Source organism: Acipenser ruthenus, chromosome 9 (assembly GCF_902713425.1).
Source record: "Acipenser ruthenus chromosome 9, fAciRut3.2 maternal haplotype, whole genome shotgun sequence".
Taxonomy (NCBI): Eukaryota; Metazoa; Chordata; class Actinopteri; order Acipenseriformes; family Acipenseridae; genus Acipenser; species Acipenser ruthenus.
In genome coordinates this window covers 16922524-16946505 of record NC_081197.1, presented here as the reverse complement: position 1 = coordinate 16946505, position 23982 = coordinate 16922524, and the positions used below count along the sequence as shown (strand labels likewise).

Below are 23982 nucleotides of genomic sequence, written 5' to 3'. Positions count from 1 at the left end.
TTTTTTTTTTTTATTTACCAACACTGAAATACAACCCAAACGACTCAGCTTCATGTAGCTTTTGTGAAATAGGGAAGAAGCCTCCAACTACTATCACATCTATTCACATTCAAAAGGTTTAACATCTCAGTATGTTAATGCGATTGCATAGTTTAAGCTGCTTAACAATCTGTTCCTAAAAAAAGAATTCCAGACAAAATGATGTAATATGGATGGCCGATAGACACGATGGATCTGTGCGCTCAGTGGTTATTGGCCACGCCTGAGCAGTCAGGAAATATACTGTCGCAGAAAATGAAAGCAAGAGAGAAACGTTGTTTTGTATCTGTGTTGAACGTCGTGTGTCTGTAAATATGCATGAATTTGGTATTCACTTTTTTTTTTTTAGCCCCCATGATAAAAAATAGAACGTTGGTGATAACCTGCATCTGAAACTCCTAATGGTAATTTTTGTTTCCTTTATGTTTTAGTGGTAGTATTATCTGATTGTTCAAACATTATTCTTGAAGCAGTTATGCCGTCCATACGTGAATGCAGGAGTATCAGCTGTCACTGTAAGTTTAGTGCGTGTTGTTAAAAGGTTGTTGCTATTATGTAACTCGTTTTTTTTTCTTCATTTTTTTTTTCTTTTAAGTAACGTAAACAGCTGAAATACCCGTGTTAGATTCACACCGGTGCCTTTTTTTTTTTTTTGAAGAACAAATGTATGTATGTCTGATTTTATTATATATTGTTTAACCCCAATAACCAGTCGTGCATATTTGTATACTTCCGCGTAAGTGTTATTATAAAATCATGTTGAATATAATTTGCAGTAATTTGATTTTCTTCCTCAAAGTTATCTTAATTTCGAGCAGCATGTCATATATCATGTTCTGTATTTAAAGGTTATAAATGTATGCACTGTAACTAGAACTTATAAATTATAACTGCAGTGGGTAAAATCCTCTGACAGCGACAGTGTTGAAATTGTTACTCCTTTTTTAAACACATCTGTCACAACCGCTATATTTATATATTTGATCTAAACCGACCATTATAAGCATAAACGGTATTTACAATATGCGGTACGGATTAGTGGTATAAACCAGCTCCATGTATCCTCTCACAGCACTATGATGAGTTCACTTCCTGTGCAGTGGTAGATATTTACCCACCTGAACTGTGTGGTGACCTAATAACTGTGGAACAGGAAGCAGACTTACTTTACCCATATTTTGAAGCAAATGCAAAGGCAGATTTTCATAATAAAATTAAATATATTTAACTGTAAAAATAGTTAATTCCAGCAATAGTGGATAATATTACCAAATTGGTAGGTTATTCCATACAGACTGGGCACATTTTCTGGCCATTGTTTCTTTAGATTTTGCTGCATGTTTCCATGAAGGGGTTTGTAATGGACATCATTGATCAATATTCCCTTCTGATCAATTTCAATACATCAAAGCTGCCCTGAATACCAACATGGATCCTACATCGTATCCTCTGTATTATCTGCGTTTTCTTTAGTGATGTGTTGTTTGTGCATTCTTAGGTCTCAGGGCTCTGAGTGACTGTGCTACAGCCTCCTGATCATGCTGGATGTTGGAAAGTGGCCAGTGTTTGCTCTGCTTCCACCAGAGGAACTGAGGTTGATTCGGCAGGCATGTGTCTATGGCAGTGCTGGAAACGAAGCCTTCTATGTTACTGTAAACGATGAAGTGAGTTCATTAATATTAGGGGCATGTTTTCTTTTGGAGTTCAGAGTAAAGTCACCCAGATCAAGTAGATCAGGCACCTCTATTTTTAGCCTAGCAATGGGAGAACAAGTTCACTTACCATGGTTACGATTAAATTGACAAAGCACATACAGTAATTATATATATATATATATATATATATATATATATATATATGGAATTCATCTTTGTTTATAGTAATGAATTAATAAAAGCAAAGCCTAAACATGTGCTAATATTTTATTATGTATATTCAATGTTAGCAAATATAAAACATTTCCAACATACAGTGCTCACCCTTTATAACGCTATAGTTACAAGACCATTCTATTTGTGTTCTGCCTTATAAAAGGGCTACTGTAATGGCATTATGGAGCAAGTGGGAGCCACGATCCTACCGTGTTATAACTGATTCCGCACTATAACAAGGCGTGCTATAACGGGTTAGCACTGTATTTATAAATGAAACAGTTGTGGGGATGAACAGCCTAGGAACACCAGTCTAGAAATACAAAGAACAATCCAGAAATGTTTAGAAGCTTGAATCAAAAATAATTAGTCAAATGTCTTAACTACTGGGTGCATTCTAGTCAAACCCCCATTATTGTGCAGTATTTTACTACACTAGGAACACTCATTCTGGGCATACCTAAGGGTGTTGACAAGTTAAGATTGATCCCAAGTAAAGTGGACTGAGACAGCATTCTGATAATGAATTACTGAAGGACTATGAGCAGTTATTTTCTTCCATAATGATCCAATAATAAGGGTAGCATAGTACTGTAGATTATCCTTTTTTTAACTTTGAGAAAACCATATAAAAAAAATAAAAAAAGTCAAGTAGACAAACAGTTTTACTAATGCTCTAACGTAAAAGCTTTGCCCGTTGTCAGGTTCATTGTTTTAAAAATATTTGTTAAATGCAATTTTTGGCAGGTTTTCGCTCTTGGCACCAACTGCAGTGGCTGTCTTGGCACAGGCGATATTCAGAACACTATCGAACCCAGGAGAATAGACGCATTGTGTGGAAAGAAGATTGTGTCCTTGAGTTATGGAACAGGACCCCATGTTGTTCTTGCTACTGCAGGTGAGAGGGATAGCAAATACTTTTTGAATCCTTGCTAATGTAATACATTTGCAGAGGTAAAACTATAGAAGGTCGAATGCTTCTTTATTTCCATTTCCGGGAACTCATTCATGCCTGGTGAGGGCTAGAGGGAGATGAGAAAGTGAAAGGTACATTCTCTCTGGGTCTATTTTATTATTTCCACAAAGGATATCGGATGTAAACTGTGCTAGTGTTGCTCTTGCTGTTTTGTGATGTGAGGTACTGCGTGGATCATGCAAACATTTACAACAGTGGAGGGAGGCAATTAAAAAGACAAACCAGGATATTTGCAGGAACATACCCATTCCATACCGTCACAACTCTAGAGCTGCAACAAAGGGTATGTTATGACCTTCGAAGGTTCAGAACACATTACCGACGGAAGGTTTGAACCTTGGATGCTACTAATTTGCATAATTTACTGGTAACGTCACCATAGCTACTTGTTTAGATTTGATTGAAAATCCTATTATTTTACAGGTAATCTATATATATGGAATAAAATGGAATAAAACATTCACATGTAGTTTAAAAATATGTTATATAGAACAGTAATCAGTGTTTTTATAATTTCAATAAAAATAAACGTAGACGGATATCAAGTGAGAGCGGAACAAATGGCACTGCATGGTGTGGAAGCAAGGGCCAAACAGCTTTTTCTTGACCCAACTCTTTTCTTGCTAAGAGAACACCCCTCGGGAAGCAAGCGAAGTGTTCTCTTAGCAGAAGACAGAGTTGAGCACTGGACGCAATATTCCAAGGCCAATCACGATATGAATCAATAAATACAAATGTATGTATTACTTCTATCATGACGCACGCGCATCAACATATGAAATGAACAGAATAAGTAAGAGAAAAGCAATAGGCAACGTATGTTAATAGAATAACTGACAAACTAAATTAACAAAGCATTCCTACATATGGTAAAAATGCAGCTCTACATTACTCTTGCGATGACAAGTCAGTTTTGAAAAGATTGAATAAACCATTTGAGTTTGATGATGGAGTTATCAGGTTACACAACAGTACTGTATCAGTCTTGAATTCGTTAGCAGCAAATCAATATCTGTGCCAAAAAGGTGTTCTTTTAAGTGAAGTTATTGTTCCTTTAGGCAGAGTATTTTCAATGGGACAATTCCATTTCACCACAAAGGTGTTTCCTAAGCCGATGTGTTCTCGTATAGGAGGTGCTCCTATACGTGGAGACTACTGTATTAAAAAGCATTATTTTTATTTTTTTTTATCCACATGTCCAGGTTATTAGTCTGTTGTTGGTTTGAAGTATCACTGCTGCTCATTTGACTCTGTTTTCATGTCTATTTAAAGCGTAGTCCATGTCTATTTTTTTTTCTCTTTTTCCTACTATACAGATGGAGAGGTATATGCCTGGGGTCACAATGGTTACAGTCAGTTGGGGAATGGCACTACAAACCAGGGGCTGATCCCTGCCCAGGTTTCCACCAATCTACTCAACAAAAAGGTCACGGAGGTGGCCTGTGGCTCCCATCACACCATAGCACTGACCTCTGATGGAGAGGTAAACATCACAATTCTGCTGAAAGGAAAGAAGATTCACCAACTGCCTTGCCCTTTCAAATGTTGAAATGTATTTTTGTTTACAACTGTAAGTCACCCTGGATAAGGGCGTCTGCTAAGAAATAAATAATAATAATGTAACATTTAGAATTTGATGGGTCCACATTCAGTTGTTTTTCTCCTCGTGAGAATTTTGAAGCCCCAGAAAATTCCTGCACCCAGACCTTTTTTTGTAACTGCTGACATTTTAAAATCAATCTTTTTGGCAGCACGCTTTTTGGCAAATCGATAACACGCTGCTTGTGTACAGAAGTGAAGCAGAATACAAAAAATGATTCTGGCAGTGCAAACCTGATGTGATATGCATATTATTATTATTATTTATTTCTTAGCCAACGCCCTTATCCAGGGCGACTTACAATTGTTACAAGATATCACATTATTTTTACATACAATTACCCATTTATACAGTTGGGTATTTACTGGAGCAATATACCTTGCTCAGCTGTGTCCCCCACCTGGGATTGAACCCACGACCCTCCGGTCAAGAGTCCAGAGCCCTAACCACTACTCCACACTGCTGCCCATATGCCCTTGCCTTAGTAGTGAGACAACAGTGGGGAGTAAAATTAACTAAAGAGCAGGAGCCTACAGATCCCCTTGCTCTTGCTAGCGTTCTGTAATTACCTTATTCCTTCGAATTTAAGACTCACTTTTTAAACCAATTTGTTCTTCTCAGAAGTGGCCTGCGTCTTAAATTTGAGTAGAGTGACTCGTGTATTAAAATTGCCAACAAAAGACGTGACTGCCCGAGTACACAAACAGGAACGTGACTGACTGCCCGAGAAAAGACGAACAAAGACATCACTGCCCGATCTTGAATCATCCATGACATGCAGGCAGCCATCTTCAAAGAAGCGTCATTAGCTTCCTGAGGAATTCAAAGAGAAGCTTTTACAATTTTAGTGTTTCGTTATGAGGCTTCATTCTACCAAACAGTACAAGCTTTGACCGATCAAAAATGCTGATCAGACCCTCATATTTTTTGACATGCCAAGAAATACCACAGTTCACAAAAAGGAAGAAAACCAGGTGGGAGTTATCATGACTGGAAAGGCGAAGCAGCACATAACTGTGACAGCAGACAGCCGCAAACTGCCTCCACACGTCGATTTCTTATATGCGTAATTGAGGTTGTATGTTTGTAAATGCAGCTTTATTTGATGTTCTCTTTTTTTCCTGAAGTTGAGGTTTAGAAATTTGGGCTGCATCTTAAACTCAAAGGAATACGGTAACATGTATAGCCTTTTGGGTTGAATATGCAACCCTTGTAAATTGTGATAGTGTAGATAAAAAAAAGTGAAACCAAACAAAACTGAACTGAAAACACATGACTGTATATCTTCCTTTTTTTTCTCAGGTTTATGCTTGGGGTTACAACAACTCTGGTCAGGTTGGCTCAGGATCTACAGCAAACCAGCCAACCCCAAGACGAGTGAGCAGCTGTTTACAGAACAAGATAGTAGTGAATATTGCCTGTGGACAGCTCTGTTCCATGGCTGTGCTGGACAATGGAGAAGTGCGTACCCTTTGTCCTCTTGGGGAGACAATGTTGTGGCATTCTTAACAAACACACAGCTACAATTAAACAAAACAAATACATTGGAATTCCTTTATTCCAACCGCAAGTAGAAGCTGGTTCTAATTGAGGGGGATCTTCTGATTGCAACATGGATGGAGTTTATCCTAAATGACTTTCTGGTCCTGTAGTTCTAAAACATGCATTTATTTTTCTAATTTTCTTTTCAAACCCAATTACAACAGGAACATTTTCTGAAGAAAGTGCTAAGTTTGCCCTCCTTTTATATACATAACAAATCATGTCTATTACTGTTCCTTGTATTTCTAGGCTTATGGCTGGGGTTACAACTGCAATGGTCAGTTAGGGGTGGGCAACAATGGGAACCAGCAAACCCCCTGTAGAATAGCAGCGTTGCAGGGGATCAACATAGTCCAGGTAAGGTGCTTGATCCCCCCCTTCTAATCCTGACAAGTTGGGGTAGATATTCTTTAGTTTCCGAGGGTACAGAACTGTTTCATAGTGACCTATGTATTCATTGGCTCTGTAAATTGATTCTTCTAATATGGATGGGATAACAAAGGCCCTAGATGTTGAGCATGTGTTGTAAGATGCTGTGGATATGCAGTTGTTCTGTTACTAGGTACTGTTTGCATACCTGTTGCAGAAAACTTTAGTTTTTTTACTCAATTGAACCTTGAGCTATGATAAACAGGTACTGGAGTTTAGTGTCTTAAAGAAATGCATTGTTTTACCTTTGCTGTAGCCCAAGTTATATGTATTGCAGCAATATATGTGTCCAGATATTTTTTCTTGGTTCATAAATGAGCAGTGGAAACAGTATTGTTTTAGGTTGCATGATCTGGATACACTAAGAAATTCATTAGACAAGTCCTTTTTTTCATGAAAGAAACATGAATATTCCTAATCATCTTTATTAGGAATGTATCCTTAAAAGGAATGTTACCGACATGTTAACCGAAAACTTTACATAGGAAGCTTGAGAACTATCTCCATTTAGTGTTTGTTGATGGTCTGATCGATTGCTTCCTGAAGCTGACAATTGTTTCTTAATTTGCAGATTGCCTGTGGCTATGCACACACGTTAGCACTGACTGACGAGGGATTAGTCTATGCCTGGGGTGCTAGTTCTTATGGTCAACTGGGTACCGGCAACAAGAGTAATCAGTCCTGCCCAGTGCTTTTAAATTTGGACAAAGAAAGGTAAAACAGCCACTTAGTAAGCATTTAGTCATTGTTTCTTTTCAATTGGAAATGTTTTTTTACAATGTGTTGAAGAGCCCCATGTGGTTTAAAAATGGTTCTTATACATTTAAAAAGGTTGGCAGTGTCAATTGTTTCCTAAAATGTAACACAAGGCACCACACCTTTTTAATTGAATTTTGTATTTTTCTATTGAACCAGCTTTGTCTTTTGACCAGCAGATTTCCATGTTTAAAAGATTTCATTTGAAGACTGTCCCCTTTTTTTTCTCCAAATATACAATGGTCAATTTTTGGGGAAAAGTTATATTTAATCTCATTGGACCAGAGAATTTAGTTGAAGAATGCTTCAGATCCGTGTTAATATTTATTGGCAGTTTTTTTATTTTTTAATGATTTTTTTTAAGTTGTTTGCAGCAAGGTCTATGTGCATACAACTCCTCTGTGTTCAGATGCCTTTGTACAGTTCTTTTGTGCACCATTATGCCTGATACTTCTAAATCTTTACGTCTTTGGCTGTTAATCTTGGATTTTTTTGTTGTTGTTTGGATGATTCTCCTACCTATGGTATTCCATATTATTTATACTGTTTTGTAGCTATTTCCTTTGCTGCAGTTTGCTACGAGTGAATCCAACTCCTTTGTCTTTGACCATCATTTGCTGTGTTCTCAATCATTTAATATATTTTTTAATTAGTTCTATTAAATGTTTTACAGCCATTTTAATGTAAAGGTGCAAAAGTAAAAGTAAAATCGTCATGAACAAACATTTGAATTATTATTATTGTTATTATTATTATTATTATTATTATTATTAAATAAAAATTGTTAAACTACCAGAAATGGTGTATTTTGGTCATATTCATTGGTGGTTAATGTTCACTACATGCATGTATTTAACATGTTTTCTTATATTATCTTATATTAGGTGTAGGATGCCAATACAGGCTGTGACTGTATAGTAAGTTAAGGACCAAGCAGCGTTGAGTTGTGCCTCCAGCCCTCTAGTTCTCCTCTTATAGCTGACTGTATCCGTCTTCATCTCCCCACAGGGTGATTGAGATTGCAGCTTGCCACTCCACACACACGTCAGCGGCCAAGATACAGAGTGGTCAGGTATTGATGTGGGGTCAGTGCCGGGGGCAAACCATCGTCAGCCCACACTTCACTCACTTCACCTGCACGGACGATGTCTTCTCCTGCTTCGCCACACCTGCAGTCATGTGGAAGCTCCTCACTGTGGGTGAGGCTTACCTTTTAACTGTCACCAATGAATTGCCATGGTTTTTATATAGCTGAGATACTTGTTACTGTTGTGGTTTTCAGGAAACACATTGAAAATAAATAAAAATAAGCACCAAAAAATACACTTAATAAAACCTGAAAAACAAAAGCTCTATGTATATAGTACGATGCAATATTACCTAATACAGTTAAATAAAACAAACTCTGATGAAACAAATGTCATGATGCTACGAATTTTCTACATGGCAAAATTATCAGTTTCTTATTATAAATTCCTTCTTACATTACAAATTCACTTAACATGAATTTCCTGTTATTTGGGAGATTTCAGCATTCCTGTGAACACTTTCTCAACCATTCTTACGAAATAGTATAAAGTAATACAGGTCTATGAACAGCAAACTGTGGATGCAAGTTGTCAGCGTTTCTGATTTTGCTCAATGCCCTAATGTTGCGGATGCCTTGCTTTTATGGTTTTAAAATGTCCGTGATCAGAATGTGTCTGTATCTGGGACCACTGTAAAACACAAAGCTGAGAAATTTGCACAGCAGCTGCGACATGCAGATTTCAAATGTAGTTCAGGGTAGCTTGAACGGTTTAAAAGTACAATACTGCACATGCAATATACTGTAACTTACTGATGCCTTTGCAACTTTTATTTTTATTAAATTTAGAATTAAGAAACAACATAAGAACATAAGAAAGTTTACAAACGAGAGGAGGCCATTCAGCCCATCTTGCTTGTTTGGTTGTTAGTAGCTTATTGATCCCAGAATCTCATCAAGCAGCTTCTTGAGGGATCAGCAGTGTGTAGTGGAGTAGTGGATAGGGCTCTGGACTCTTGACCGGAGGGTCGTGGGTTCAAATCCTGGTGGGGACACTGCTGCTGTACCCTTGAGCAAGGTACTTTACCTAGATTGCTCCAGTCAAAAAATATCAACTGTATAAATGGGTAATTGTATGTAAAAATAATGTGATATCTTCTAACAATTGTAAGTCGCCCTGGATAAGGGCGTCAGCTAAGAAATAAATAATAATAATAATAATCCCAGGGTGTCAGCTTCAACAACATTACTGGGGAGTTGGTTCCAGACCCTCACAATTCTCTGTGTAAAAAAGTGCCTCCTATTTTCTGTTCTGAATGCCCCTTTATCTAATCTCCATTTATGACCCCTGGTCCTTCTTTCTTTTTTCAAGTCAAAATTGTATACTTTTGACTTGAAAAAAGAAAAAAGTATACAAAAATGGTATACTTTTTTTAAAAAGTTCACTTTTCAATAACAACTGACAATGTGTTTCTCCTGTATTCCAGAGCGAGATGATTACCTAACAGTCGCCCAGTCCCTGAAGAAAGAGTTTGATAGCCCTGAAACCTCGGACCTCAAATTCTTGGTGGATGGGAAATATATTCACGTGCACAAGGCCCTTCTCAAAATCAGGTACTGCGCTGTAATTAAGTGCTGCATGTAAATGGGTATTGAAAGGTTCAAGTCATAGCTGATTGTGTACTTATTTACATTCGTGGCAGTGGATTCACATTTTACTGACACATGGGTACTTGTTTAATTAGATTTAAAAGTATTTAAACTCACACAGCATATTTTGTGCTGTAGTTTGACCTCCCCATCCATATATCGTTTGTTTTAACCATGCTGGTGTCTAGTTACTAATTTAAAAAAAAATGAAAAGAACGCTACAGGCCAAGAAAACAGTCTGCAGAAATGTGTTAGATCAGCAGCCAAGAATATATTTATTGTTTAAAAGGGTTTTAGTGCTCATAATTCTAATACGTTGAAGTTGCCTGCTGTTTGCTCTGGCTGCCGCTCCTGGGAATCGCAGCTGAATTTCTGGCTGGTAGAGGAAGGAAGGAAGGGGCCGTTGGGATGCTGCTTCCTCTTCTGCCTTATCTTTTGTCTGTTGAGTACAGAGACGTCAGGACCTAGGGCGGTTCAGACTGGGGATACTTTCATAACACGACTTCTGCAGTGATAAAGAAAAGAACGCGAAGACAGATAGAACAGTTTAACCTTTTGCGGTCCTATGTCGGACCTGGTCTGACATTGCAGTTTTCCCTTTCCGGGTCCAATGTCGGACCCTGTACAACATCATCAAAAAGACGCAAAAAACAGGTCTGTAGTCGTTTTTTCTCCGGAAAAAGCCGAGAAAACCATTCAATGGCTTGAGTGAGACTGATAAGAGCCGAAAAAAAAAGGCGTATCTCATGAATACTGATAGGCCCGACACCACATAGATAACACGGACATAAACAAACAAGATAGCTGCTTCTGCATCCAGCGCTCAAAGAACATCACAGAGCTTTTTTTAGATGTTATAGTAATAAAATAACGACTTGGATCGCATTATTGAGGAGTTTGGTGATAAAACGAGTGATCAAGAGATGATTTATCAGTATGTACTATTATTAAGAGGTATTTGAAAAGTATAGCGAACAAGGGGTGGGGCGGGGCTGGAGATGCAGTACTGAGTGTCCTGTTGATATGCAGTGCCTTTTAAACTTGTTTTACTGTGAAAAAAAATACTTTTAAACAGCGCGTCTAAAATGATGATGATGCACCTGCATAATCCCTGTGTCTTTTTCCATGCACCACAAACTGATCTATCTTATGTACTGAACAAGTGTACTATGCGTTGGCAACAAAACTGTCACTGATTTGTAAAACACAAACTTGCCTGTGATTGGTCTTTGCTTTATTAAGTGTGGTTTTCCAGAATAAATAAGTACCAGTATCATATGTAAAATAAAAACAACAAAACATTTGTGACTTTGTAGAATTTACATTTGAAATGTTTTATTATTACTATAATGACTATTATTGGAACGCCCACGGTGCCCCCCTAGAAGCAACATTTTTACACCTTCACTCGATCAGGCTTAAAATGTACATTGTGTGTTTCTTGCCTTGAACAACCCTGAGCACAAGCTTGGTGTGAATTGGAGGGGGGTAGGGTGTTACCTGTTGGGTGATTCGTCAGGGAATTACTTCTTATGCAATATTCTATATGTACTACACAAGGTCATGATGGCATTTAATTTAATTCAATGTATTTCAATCAGCAAATATGTGAGTTCCAAGGAAATTGCTGATGAAGGTAGTCACGGAAATGTTTGTCTTCTCGACCTAGGGTTGATCAGCCTATGCCTCCAGCACTAGGGTTGATCAGCCTATGCCTCCAGCACTAGGGTTGATCAGCCTATACCTCCAGCACTAGGGTTGATCAGCCTATGCCTCCAGCACTAGGGTTGATCAGCCTATGCCTCCAGCACTAGGGTTGATCAGCCTATGCCTCCTAGTACTAGGGTTGATTTGATAATGCCTCTACAGCCAGGATATAAACCAAGAACTGGAAATCATCAGCCACCTCTTAGTGGTTATCCCAAGAACAAGACTTTCACAATAACCTGCTAAAGAATGTACTCTGAATCATAAAATACATGTCACATCTTGAATATAATTGTGCAAGGGCCTGGCCCCATTTTAGCCCCTTCTTTTGAACTATCGTGGTTTTAAAACAAGTTTGTTTGTTTTAAGGTGTGAGCACTTCCGAACTCTACTGAACGAGAATGAGGAAGAATCTATAGAGATCCAGCAGTTCACCTACTTGGTTTACAGAGCCTTCCTGGAGTACCTGTACACAGACAGCGTCAGCCTTGCTCCTGAAGATGCAATAGGTACAATAACTAAATATTACTTGTGTGTATTTCCTTGTAGGAAGTCCTGAACTTGTATCCCGCATCTGATATGCTAAATATATTATTTAACATAGGGATGTATAGAGATATTATATAAGTTGTTCCTCCATTCTGTTTTACAAAGCATCCGCCTAGGTGGAGTTTGTAGGGGGCACAGACTACTGCTAATACAGTAATCTGTCACGTATCTGACTGCGGTAGGACCAGAGCATTCACACAATTATTGTTTTGAGATTCAGCTTTTATTACGGAGCTCCCCTAAATACCTTGTTTAGAAAGATACAGGGTATTAATGCTTGTGACAGAGTAGCCGTCTGCTGTATGGGTGCGTGCATTCGCTGCTGAGTTATAGGCAGGATTTATTTACATATCAACACACTGATCAGCTCACATGACACTACCAGCAATGGTAACACACGGAGCACATACAACACAGTGTATGAAAACTTTGTTAGGATCTGCAATCTCTGAACTAATCTTCTATGTTCAATAATAAACTAACGTTGCTGAAGAGATTGATCATGGTGGATAAATGGTTAGGGAGGATATGTGACGGGCAGATACATAACGGATTACTGTATCTCAAATCATTCTGTGACGCATTTTTGCAAAGTTGCCCCCGGACACAGTGTCGGTCTCATATCTCAAAAACATTTGTGGTAGTGACTTTACATATTCAGGGCTACATCAACTCTGTCCTGTTGTTTGGTACACAGCTCTATTTGATTTTCTTACTTAAGTTCCATTGCCTGTGTTTTCCATTAAAAATGAACCCTTTTACTGCTGTAACCCTCTGGCCATATCATACAGACCAAGTGCTTTGACATAGACTGTTTATAGTTAGTACTTTGATTATGTCAATATAGCTCCATTACAGGTGGTGTCCTGTGAACACTGTTTGTTTACCCCTGACCATACTAAATGATAAAGACCACTCGGTCTTTACATTACAGGTGGAGTAGAAAATAACATTTCACTAATAACACTTTTTTAACTGGACATAATAAATGATACAAATATTTTGTATATTTACAAACCTTTGACAATACTTACCCTTAGATTATGCTACTGGGGATGCTTTGTTTTCTGTTCACAAAAACTCCCATTTCTAGTTATTCTGAAATCTTAATATTTAAATAAAACTTTTTAAAATAGTATTTTGCAATATTATCTTTTGAGCCCATATAGTGGCCCCTCTTTATTAATTGTTCAGTATAACAAAAAAATCTATTTGAAAGGAAGTCCACCTTTTATTCCAGCTTATGGGGCTATAGTGGAGGCACACGTACAGTTTTTAAAAATTATTAATTTGTGATGAAGCAATTCTCTATTTCAGTTTGTCTATCCCTGGAATGAATATGGAAGTTACATTCTGGAAATGATTTTTAAATGTATGTATTACTTACTGAACATGTAGTGGTACCTATACAAATTCACCATCTAACAAAGACTTTAGAATAGGACCATCTTGGTTGTGTTCTTTAAAAAAAAATATATACTTATAATCTGTTGTATTCATTTTAAACAAAATGTTTGCAGTGTCCCCATGTGGTTTACCTGGTAAAAGAACACATTGGCTGGGTCGTGGGATTGGAGGTTGCCCAATGAACCTTCAGTTCTCCTGAGCTGTGTGGGGAATTGCTTCGATGAGAGAACATAGTTGGACATTCTAAATTGGTTATAAAATCAGGGGTAAAATAATTGGGCACTCTAAAAGGTGGTGTTGTTGCAGGGCTCCTGGACTTGGCCAGTTTTTACAGAGAAACCCGGCTGAAGAGGCTCTGCCAGGAAACCATCAAAAGGGGAATCTCGGAGCAGAATGCCATCACGCTGCTGTCAGCAGCAGTCAAGTACGAAGCTCGGGTAGGGTGATCCATTCAGGCTGCACTTAATCCCTGTTGATGTTTGCAAAACTGAGAGATTAGTTGTACCCAGCCATTATGACACTGGTACAATAGAGACCCACGTCGCCACCAACACTGAAGGAGCAGACAAAAAGAAAAAGGTCTGTGTCCTTACACTTGTCAAAGGGCATAAGGATCCACAGAAACTAGGGGTATTATTTCAAGTGTACTGCAGATATTTTCAGTTTCATTCTGTAATAGGATTTTGTATGTGTTTGCAACTTGGTTCTATAGTTTATTTAGCCTTCTGTGCGCACAACACCCAAATTATTATTATTATTATTATTAATTTCTTAGCCGACGTCCTTATCCAGGGCGACTTATAAGATATCACATTATTTTTACATACAATTACCCATTTATACAGTTGGGTTTTTACTGGAGCAATCTAGGTAAAGTACCTTACTCAAGGGTACAGCAGGAGTGTCCCCCACCTGGGACTGAACCCACGACCCTCCGGTCAAGAGTCCAGAGCCCTAACCACTACTCCACCCAAATGATGATGTAGCAGCAGGGACACAAGCTAGAAAAATGATCGTCATTTAAGGGGCCAGAATGTAGCAGTAGAAGAGGATTGTGTTTTATTAAGTTGATATCAGTTTCCAGAAAATGCCTGTAGCTTATTTTCTTTTACAATTCACTTTTGAGGATATAACTTTCACAAGTACACTAACTATTTTAAACCCTATAGGGAACTAATTCTCCATCCAAACGTCACAGGGTGCTGCTTCACAGCTAGACAATATATTTCTGGTTCAAATAACCTATTTTTTTTTTAGGCCTATATATCTGTATGTAATCAAATCAGGCATACAAAAATATGTATTTATATAACTTGTATTAACAGATCTCTTATGTATAGACCTGCATACTTACAAAATGCCAGTAATATTAAAATAAACACTATTTAAACCAGCTATATGCCCCTATATAAGCAATGGCAAATATTCTAATGTACTATACTGTACGAGTATGAGTTTAATTTGAATCTAGTCAAAACACTTGGAATTTGACAACTAAAGTTAATAGAAAACACCCATTATGATTCATAACCTCATAAAAATGTAGGGTGATGGTAGGCCTAATCAAAAACTCAGAATAGTCAGACAGAACATGTCAGTAAACTGAATTGTATGAAATACAGTATGACTGGCTTAAAGAGTAAGTAGCGGAGTTACTAAAATTATAGCGTTACACGTACCCACGTTTAAGTAACGTACCTATAGTTTTTCTTTTCTTTAACATATCGACAACTTTTTACACCTATAACTTTAAAGTAAGTGGGCGTCAAGGACAGATCAACAATCCCAGTGCACTACAGCAGCCATTTTGAAAAGAGCTTTGAAACAGACTTTACAGTTAAGTGTAAAAAATTGTCAGGATGTTAATGAAAAGAACAATTACAGGTACGTTATTAAAAAAGTTGTAGCAACACGTGGGGACAGATAATGTTGTATTTTTCAGAACCCCGCTACTTCAGATTTACTAAGCTTTTTTCTGCAGTGTAATTATCCAGTATAATGAAGGAAGTTACAGCAAACATCATTTTGTTTTTGTTTGTAAAATATATAGTCCCTGGATTTTTTTTTTTTTTTTTATATTTAACAGGTTTACATCTGATAAAATTTAGAATTTTGATTTCCACTGAGAATGAGCTTAGTAAATCTGCCTTGGAGGGAAAAAAAATCTGTTTAATTTATATTCTAAAACAGGATGTAATAACATTTTCAAAACCATACAGAACTACTGTTTCTTTCAAAACACATTTGATAATAAAGTTACTTGAGATTCCTACTGTATCTGATTGTTCTGAGCTGCACGTATGTCTTCTGAGCTGCAAGGAAATACAGCCTGGAGTGTTCAAGTTGTCTCCTCCGGTCTTCAGCAACTGTATTTCCTGTTGCATGAAGCTCTGATAGTCTAGATATCGTCCCAGTACTTTGTGTTTTGTGAGAAGTGTCTGTGACTGTGGATTTTATTATACCTACATGATATATGCAGTGTTTAGGTACTTGTGCGTAATAACCTGTATCAAGAAAGGAACCATGTTCAACAGAATTCTTCATTTCTAGGACTTAGAAGAGTTTTGCTTCAAGTTCTGTGTCAATCACATGACAGCAGTGACTCAGACACAGGCCTTTTCAGAAATGGACCATGACCTGCTGAAGAATTTCATCAGCAAAGCAAGCCGATACGGAGCTTTCAAAAACTGAACCCGCCAGCTCTGGCCACGAGGCAACATCGAGCACCGGTAGCTGGGTTTGGTGAGCAAACATGCTGTATGTATAGTTTTGAATGGATTTTTTCCCCCCCCGGTTGCGTCACGGACATGATTGAAGTGAAGGGACTTGATGGAAGTCACTACTGAGATTTTACTGGGACAGAATTTTATAGAAATCCTTCTTTAGTATATCTATCTCCTATTTTAATAAATGATTAGTGTCACTTTGTTAGTCTCTGAAGGGCTGTATTAAACTTCAACAAATGGTACTAGAGTTGTGCTTTTCCAGGAGAATATGTAAATATATAAATAGCAAGCAACCAACCTGCATTTGAGGTTTCGTCTAAAAACTTGCCAGCCACAAATAATGGGGCCTGACGTAGATAAGCAAACACATTTGACTGACCCTACTAAAAATTGAGTGAGTGTGTTTTGTTTGTTTTTTTTAAACTATGCTTATTCAAAATTTCTATACTGGCAAAATGGGACCCAAAATTAGATATTCAACTGTATTGAGTAATTTACTAATATTGATTATCACATACTTGTTTGCTGCTGTTGTCAAAGGTATGTGTACATATTTAAGTGTTACAGTAAGTTGGTAACTGTGAAAAACAAAGAATCTGTATTGTTTTCAGTGAATCAAAACTAAGATAGTAAATGATCTGGGTCAACAGATTTTAAATGGACAACAGCTTGGGAGCTTAGCAATCAATGGTTAACAACAGATAGGACAGAAAACCTTTTTTCTAAACTGTTTTTGTACAAATTTAAATTTGTTAATTTTTTTTTTCTCCCCCCAGCATTTAATAACTAATAATCCTATTCTATAGCAGGGGTTCTCCAGATTGCCATGTAGAGTTTTTGTTTTAAACCAAGGCCTATATTTTTTTATTTATTTTTTTAACTACACGAATAGGACAGTAGATCCTGACTGGTCTGTGGTAGTTGTTATTCTTAAAAGTTAAATGTAAACATTGTTTATTAAAAGGTGTCAAGTTAAAACAACAATCTGTAGTCGCACTGGTAGAGCAATGTTTTAAAAACACACTGATTAAAATAAAGTTGGTTAATTATGTCACTAAAAGGGAAAAGGGAACTGACCCCTCAGTAAAATGCTATTGGGATTGATTAAGAGAAGAATCACAGATTACTAAAAAATCTATCTTAAAAACAAACAGATGCTTGTTTCCCACAATGCATCATGTAATGCTCCTTCACTGCTGAATCTGTTGCATGTGTGGTTTTTTGTCACAGTATATAGAAATGTTACCATGCCAACAGATCCTGCTGACATTGTGTTATGCACTGTGAGATCATTTTTTCGTTTTCTAGCAAGATGGAAAATAAACTGAGCTCTCAGAAATCGCACTGTAAATGTTTTTTTTTTTTTGTGACTTATTTTTCTCATATTTTACCCAACCCATGGTCAATGAAATCGGAACTATTTTCTCACAATATCCAATTAGGAGGTCACAGTGGTATATGAGTTATAACACACCACAACTGAAGCCCTGAAAGCAAAAACATGTTGAGTATGTCATGGTCTTGATTTTGAAAGGATTTGTACCTGATAAAGACATAAGAAATGAAAACCTGGAAATCTGTTCTACTCGGCCTAATGAAATCTCATTAGAGAATGAGCAGTGATTTGAGTGGATACGTACAAGCTCACGAGCAGTGCTGTGGTCAAAGCAGGTACCTTCCTTTAACTCAATGTCTTCCATGTATGTCACATTGTTTTTAAAAGGACTTCAATTACTTGTGGTATATGATGATAGCATTAATCAAAAACATGACCCACACATTTGTGGCTGCTCTTTTATTTGAACTAAAATAAAGACTTTTACATGTGCAGTCTTTAAGCCAATTGCCACAACATTATACAAATAATAATTCAAATGAAGTTACAAGTATTTTCCAAACATAAATCTACAAAATCATTACAGCAAAGGAATTCTTGGATGGCTTAATACAAAGCAGTACTCTGTTTGTTTCTGCCTGGAGTTATAATTATGTTGTCTATGTACACAATATATATTATAAAAATGAAAGGAAAACATATCTTCTTTTGGCCCACGACTAGTTTGAAAAATGAAACTTATGGACATTTATGCCCATCCTAAAAATCATTTGATGTGTATCAACTGCTCTTTACTGTAGCATTTTAAGTGAAGTGTGTGTTACTGGACAAGCGTGACAATAGAACCAACACTAAAGCCAGGCTGTTGAGCCAATAGACAAGCATAAATTATTCATTTCTATGGACGGGCGTATTTTCAGCTATCAAATGACACCAAAAAATGGTTTTCAAGGAATTGCATTTTCCCAGCCAGCTGTGGACCAACAAAAGACCTTGACACTACTCCTTTGCAACATGTCTTGGTCATCTAAAACTGTAAAAACAACAACCAAAATACCCTGCATATTAAATACATGTTTCTAATACTATTACCAGTACTTCTCTAAAAAAAAAAAAGTTTTGTGCCCTTGTGTATTTATAAGGTTAGAATTCACAGGTATCTAACGATCCCTTTTTGTTTGATAACAGTCAAGTCATTGTAGGCCACGTGAGAAGAAATTCAAATATGAATATTGAAGAGTGCAAGTACCTGGAAAATCAAGTACTTTGAAAAACATGTTTTAAGTTAAAAGTGTTAGTGAATAGCCTGTAGGGTTTATAACAGCAATACAATACTTTCCCCAATTTGTGCATTGTTGAATGTATTTCTGCTATAACCTTTTCAACATAATTGCTGTTGCTTTGACATTTCAATTAACATGTCCGTGCTCATAAATCAGTTTTGACTACTTATTTTAGTTTTTTTTTTTTTTTTTACTGGTTTGGCATCGGGTCTTACCGTCAAAATCTCTTCTGAATTCACAACATTTAATTGGTTCCTGGCTTCTCTCATAAAATTCAGCATTTTGATGGATTCATCTGTCAGTCGGGTTTGCCAGGACTACCTGCTCACTCTTGCCATAAAATGGCAGTAAATAAATACATATATTATGTTGGTGGGTTAATGTGGAATAACCAGTAATAAAACCTTCAGCAAGAAATTTACATGCTAAGCAACACAACAGCCTAGGTGTTGTGAATTCAGAAGACATTTTGATTGAAAGACCCAATGCATAACTGATGTAAAACTAAAATAAAGTAGTCAAAACTGATTTATGACCAGGGATATGTTAATATCAAAACAATCCGTTATGTTGAAAAGGGTATTGCAGGAATGTGTACAATAAACCAGACATTGGGTAAAGTAATGCATTGTGTTTTAAACCCTACAGTCTGTTGAGTAACTCTTTAAAAGGTGTAATAACCAAGACTTTCAAAAAGGTCTCCCCTCACAAACACAACACAATTCCAGGTAGTAGTATTGCACTCAGAAGGCAATGCTGCACATAAACTGTGGAAACAAGCACTTCCACCAAACTTCCACTGTCAACACGAAATATTAATAAAAGAAAAGAAAACCAACAGCAAAACAAGGGACGTGTGACACAATGGCAATAAATCGCTGGTTATTGCACCTTTAACAGGTTCTATCTCTGATGAGGTTCAATAAAATGACCTGTAACATTTCAGTTTGATACATAACATTTAAGCCACTAAAAGTACCTACAAGATGACATGTACTTTCAAAGAGAGGTGCTACAGTCTCCAGTATCAGAGCTGGCACCGAGGGTATGACACATACATGACTGTATCATAGACCTCGATTTGGCACCAAAAGAGATTTAACTTCAGGAAGACACAGCATAAGTTAACAGCAGGGATAAATGCTGTCTGGCACACAAGAAACTGTTAATAAGGAGGTCAGTTACATAATCATTTTTCAATGTCCATTTGGAAAAGAATATAAGATGCCCACATCTTTTGTGGAGAAACAACTAAAATACTAATAAGCACACATTTCTAGCAACAGGAATTAGTGCATTCATCAAAACTTTTAAAAGCAGACGACATTGGGCTTTTATAGGCACATTTGTAGGTTTGTTCAATAACTCAAAACTATTTTTAAATTTTAAAAAATAAATAAAATAAAAAATAAAACCATTACAGGAGTATAAATAAAAAAAAAATTTAAAAAAAAACTGCACACATTTTGTGCACATGCATTTAAACTACCACATTATGAAATGTACAAAGTAAAAATAATAAAATTAAAATAAAAAAATGTTATGACGCAAAAGTCTAGCAGACTATGGCGATGGGTGGCTTCACTTTTCATCCCTCTTCAATGCGTCGGCCACATCTTTCAGTTTTTGTTCCTGCATTCTGGTTCTTGTTGAGGCTGCAAACAGAAACACACACATCTTTGTAATGTATATATTTAAAAGCCAAAATATATTTTTGTCATGAGTTTTGCTTCTCATGAAAGATCGTGTTAGATCGGAAGCACTGAAGACAGTGGCGCCCTCCATTCAGGCACAGATCAAGCTAGTACAAGAAGTGGCTACACTGTCCCTCGAGCAGGCCTCAAAACTCAGCTTTTTAGGGACTGAGGAAGTGCTTCAGTCTCTATGCACATCCAATTGTTGGCATCAAATGTACCAATTTTGCAAAACGGTGGTGGTTTTGGTGATGTAGACTACTGTCCCCTGAGGATAAAACTACCAACTAATTTAACTTGTAACAAACAGTAGTCAAACCCCAGCCCCTGTGTTAGAATTTCAGTTGTGTCCTGGTCTCAACTGAGCCCTCAAAACTGTTCAGTAACATTGACAAAATTCATAAAAGGAAAAAAAAAAACACACAAACATACTCATCTCAGCCAGCTTCTGTTGGAACTTAGATTCCCCAGTAGGTTTGCTACAAAATTGAAAATAAATAAATTAACAGAAGTTATTTATATAATCCTGCAGACACTGTGGTTACAGACCTATTCAAAGCCCTTATCAAATAGTGTACAAGGTCCAACTTTTCAATATAAAGTACAGTGTTTATTATGTCATACCACAAGGTCTCCTTGGACACAACATAAAATTAGCAGTTCAACATAGCTGCGTTTTCACTGCCCAGAATCCCAGGACTGTCTACTTCCATCTGGAGTCATTTCAACTCAAGTAGTATAAAAGCACCACATGAAGAAAATCTAGGTTACAAAAATGAAGACCTACACTGGAACCCTTTTGTCCATCACATGTGGTATAAGAAATCAACCAGAAGTGGAGGAAACACCTTCAGTTTCATTTGGTTCACTTGAGTTGGAATGACACCTCTGCAAGCAGGTTTGTTTCAGGTCTTGGAGAATGGTTAGTAAAACACTTTTCATACAGGCTGAACTAGCAGGCAAGTCGGTGGGTCAGACCCTAACGTAACCCTTTCCAAGCACATATTTGTACTCTATAAACTAGAGACAAAGATTATTTTTGAAAGTGTTGGTAACACTGGAGAGTTGAAATGGAGCCGATTGTTCTGTGACTCTGAGTAATAATCAGATGCGCCCACAGTACTGCGTGTCATTTCTCAGTCCATTATTCCTTACCTGCTGTCTGCTTCGTCCTGCCCCTCTGTGTCGAATCGCAGCCTTTTGAGAGGCTTGGGGGCACTGCTCATGTCAAGCCCCCTCTTCAGAGTCCGCTCACTGCTGCTCACCATCTGGTTGATCTTATGGAACTTCTCAGAGGACTAAAACAGCAGAAGCTTACACTGAATAGCCATTCTGGTCTTGCTGCACAACTTCTTAACTCAATTACGCAGTAGAAATCACTTTCTCCTAACATGTTTTTTTATTTAACAAATCGTAATCATTTCTCTTGAATGCAAGTCAGAAATTAATAAACCTTCACACCCTAAGCAGGTTCTGGGGTTTAATGAAGACTGAATAATTTTGAATAGTCTTCTGCAAGGTAATGAACAAACTTACCCCAAAAGATTCACCAATAGATACCAGGATTCTGCAGATAAAAACAGAAGGATGGTTACAAAAAAGGAATAGAAACTGCCATTTATGTGTAGCTTCTCTCACATGACAAACTTTCATCAATGACTAAATTTTACTGCTCTGCTGATTGACCTTGATATGACCTTAACAGTAAAGCTTTATCCACAAGAGGGTTCATTTCATTCAATTAAGTTTTGAGAGCACCACAGTGTCACATGGATTTACTCAACACACACACACACATATATATATTCAAATGTATTGTCAGTTATGTATGCCACACTTTTTATAGTATTAGGAATCTTATTCCAGATTTTGTCTGTCCACACTTGTAATCCTTATATCATTTTAAATGCACATGGTGGATGTAGGTCATGGTGATATATTCTTATATCGATAGATCTAATTTGATATGTACAGGAGTGCTGAGGGATGCATGTAACATTTTAAATTTGAGAAAGTGCATTTTATAAGTGTCTCCTTTTCAACAAGACATGCACAAGCGTTACTAATTTTCTTAATTCTGTTTTGTGTTCCAAAACACAGCTCAGTATAGCCACATGGCAGAGGGATTAAAGATGAGCTGGAAATGCATTCCCAAAGTTAAGCATGTCAAAGAGCAATGCATCTTCCCAAGAGGGAAAAAAAAAGAGGACATGGGAATGGAAAGGAAATGAATGACTTCTAAAAACTGAAAGCCAAAAATAAATAAAAATATATATATGTATATATATATTTTTTTTGTCAAGCTATACATTCTGTGCGTTAGTACCCTGATTGGTGGATGAAAGTTCTGTAGTTCCTAAAATACCATTAACATCATCACAAAAATGTATGAAATGCAATGGTTACATCACACTGCAATGCTGCTGTGAAAAAAACCCTATGAAAATGTGTACTCTTTCAAATCACTTTTCAACTGAACCATTCCTTGAGAATCTCACCTTGTTCTAGGAGTCATCTTGGTGGGGGACATCATGGGCGAGATGTAGATGTTGTTGCTTCCTGGAACCTTCAGGGGTGAGTTGGGAAACTTGTATGGGCTGCAAGGAATGTGGGGGATCGGGGAGAGAGTTGGTGGCTGAGGGAAAGAAAGAGGACATTATTGGAATACAAATACATTGATGGTGGAGCAACAGGTTCATTCACTAGCTTCTTGTGCCTTGCACATTTAGAGGCCTGGGTTCGAATCCAGACAATACAATGTATTTAACTTCTTTAAATACAATGCACGCCTACAAAGGTTAAAATGATCTTTTAATAACACAGTCAATTATTATTTACTTTTTTTGTATTTGATGCATTGATGGTTTTGTAAACGTATATACAGATGTATTCATGATTTCACTCAAAAAACCAGGGGTGTTGCAAAAGGGAGCATGAACTGGACACTCTGCGGTGCTCAAACAGGGAAATCCTCTTTCTCCCGGTGAATGCTCCCACGTAAAAGTTGAGGAATGTATTTCCGGCTGATTTTTTAAAAACAAAATCAAATTTATGGTTTACACAAAAATATAGCTGCGGACAAGGGGATAAAACTAAAGGTAAAGTAGGTTAACTGTCGGGTGTTCTGTAACACTTAACTGTTTGGACCTAATTATGGAAACATTCATGAATGTAGTCAGTGACAGTGACCATTCGTGAGCACTATATTCAAAACTGGAATATGAAGGAAAAAATGTACATCTATAATTCTGCCTATAAAACTCACCCTGGTAGAGGCATACTGCAGGATATTAGTCTTCAACTTTTGCATGAAAACCAGGTTATAGAAGACTATGATGGAGTCATATTGCCCCTCTCGGATGAGAACTCGCTTAAATGTCTGGATGGAAA

At 37.2% G+C, this 23982-nt stretch overlaps 2 protein-coding genes across 5 annotated transcripts in view; one reads left to right on the top strand and one right to left on the bottom strand.

Annotated features, from left to right (window-relative positions):
* Positions 1-262: 262 nt before the first annotated feature.
* On the top strand, positions 263-17618 carry LOC117406153 (RCC1 and BTB domain-containing protein 2-like). 2 transcript variants are annotated; one of them, XM_034010024.3, is made up of 12 exons: positions 263-443; positions 1538-1703; positions 2658-2808; positions 4203-4369; positions 5789-5947; positions 6278-6385; positions 7029-7171; positions 8222-8412; positions 9728-9854; positions 11967-12106; positions 13860-13990; positions 16104-17618. In XM_034010024.3, the coding sequence occupies exons 2-12, from the start codon at positions 1578-1580 to the stop codon at positions 16242-16244; spliced, it is 1584 nt and encodes a 527-aa protein (XP_033865915.2). In that variant the 5' UTR covers positions 263-443; positions 1538-1577; the 3' UTR covers positions 16245-17618. The 2 variants fall into 2 exon arrangements, with proteins under 2 accessions (XP_033865915.2, XP_034778891.2); XM_034923000.2 differs by lacking the exon at positions 263-443 and adding an exon at positions 453-554.
* Positions 17619-18059: 441 nt separating this feature from the next.
* Positions 18060-23982, bottom strand: part of LOC117406241 (retinoblastoma-associated protein-like) — a 90229-nt gene continuing 84306 nt past the window's right edge. For all 3 annotated transcript variants that reach the window (XM_059031275.1, XM_059031277.1, XM_059031276.1), the window contains 6 exons: positions 23858-23971; positions 23091-23227; positions 22129-22159; positions 21748-21890; positions 21025-21071; positions 18060-20553 (listed from right to left, as the gene is read on the bottom strand). In XM_059031275.1, the coding sequence (XP_058887258.1) occupies positions 20480-20553; positions 21025-21071; positions 21748-21890; positions 22129-22159; positions 23091-23227; positions 23858-23971 (546 nt within the window). In that variant the 3' untranslated portion in view covers positions 18060-20479. The remainder of the gene's footprint in view (positions 20554-21024; positions 21072-21747; positions 21891-22128; positions 22160-23090; positions 23228-23857; positions 23972-23982) is intronic.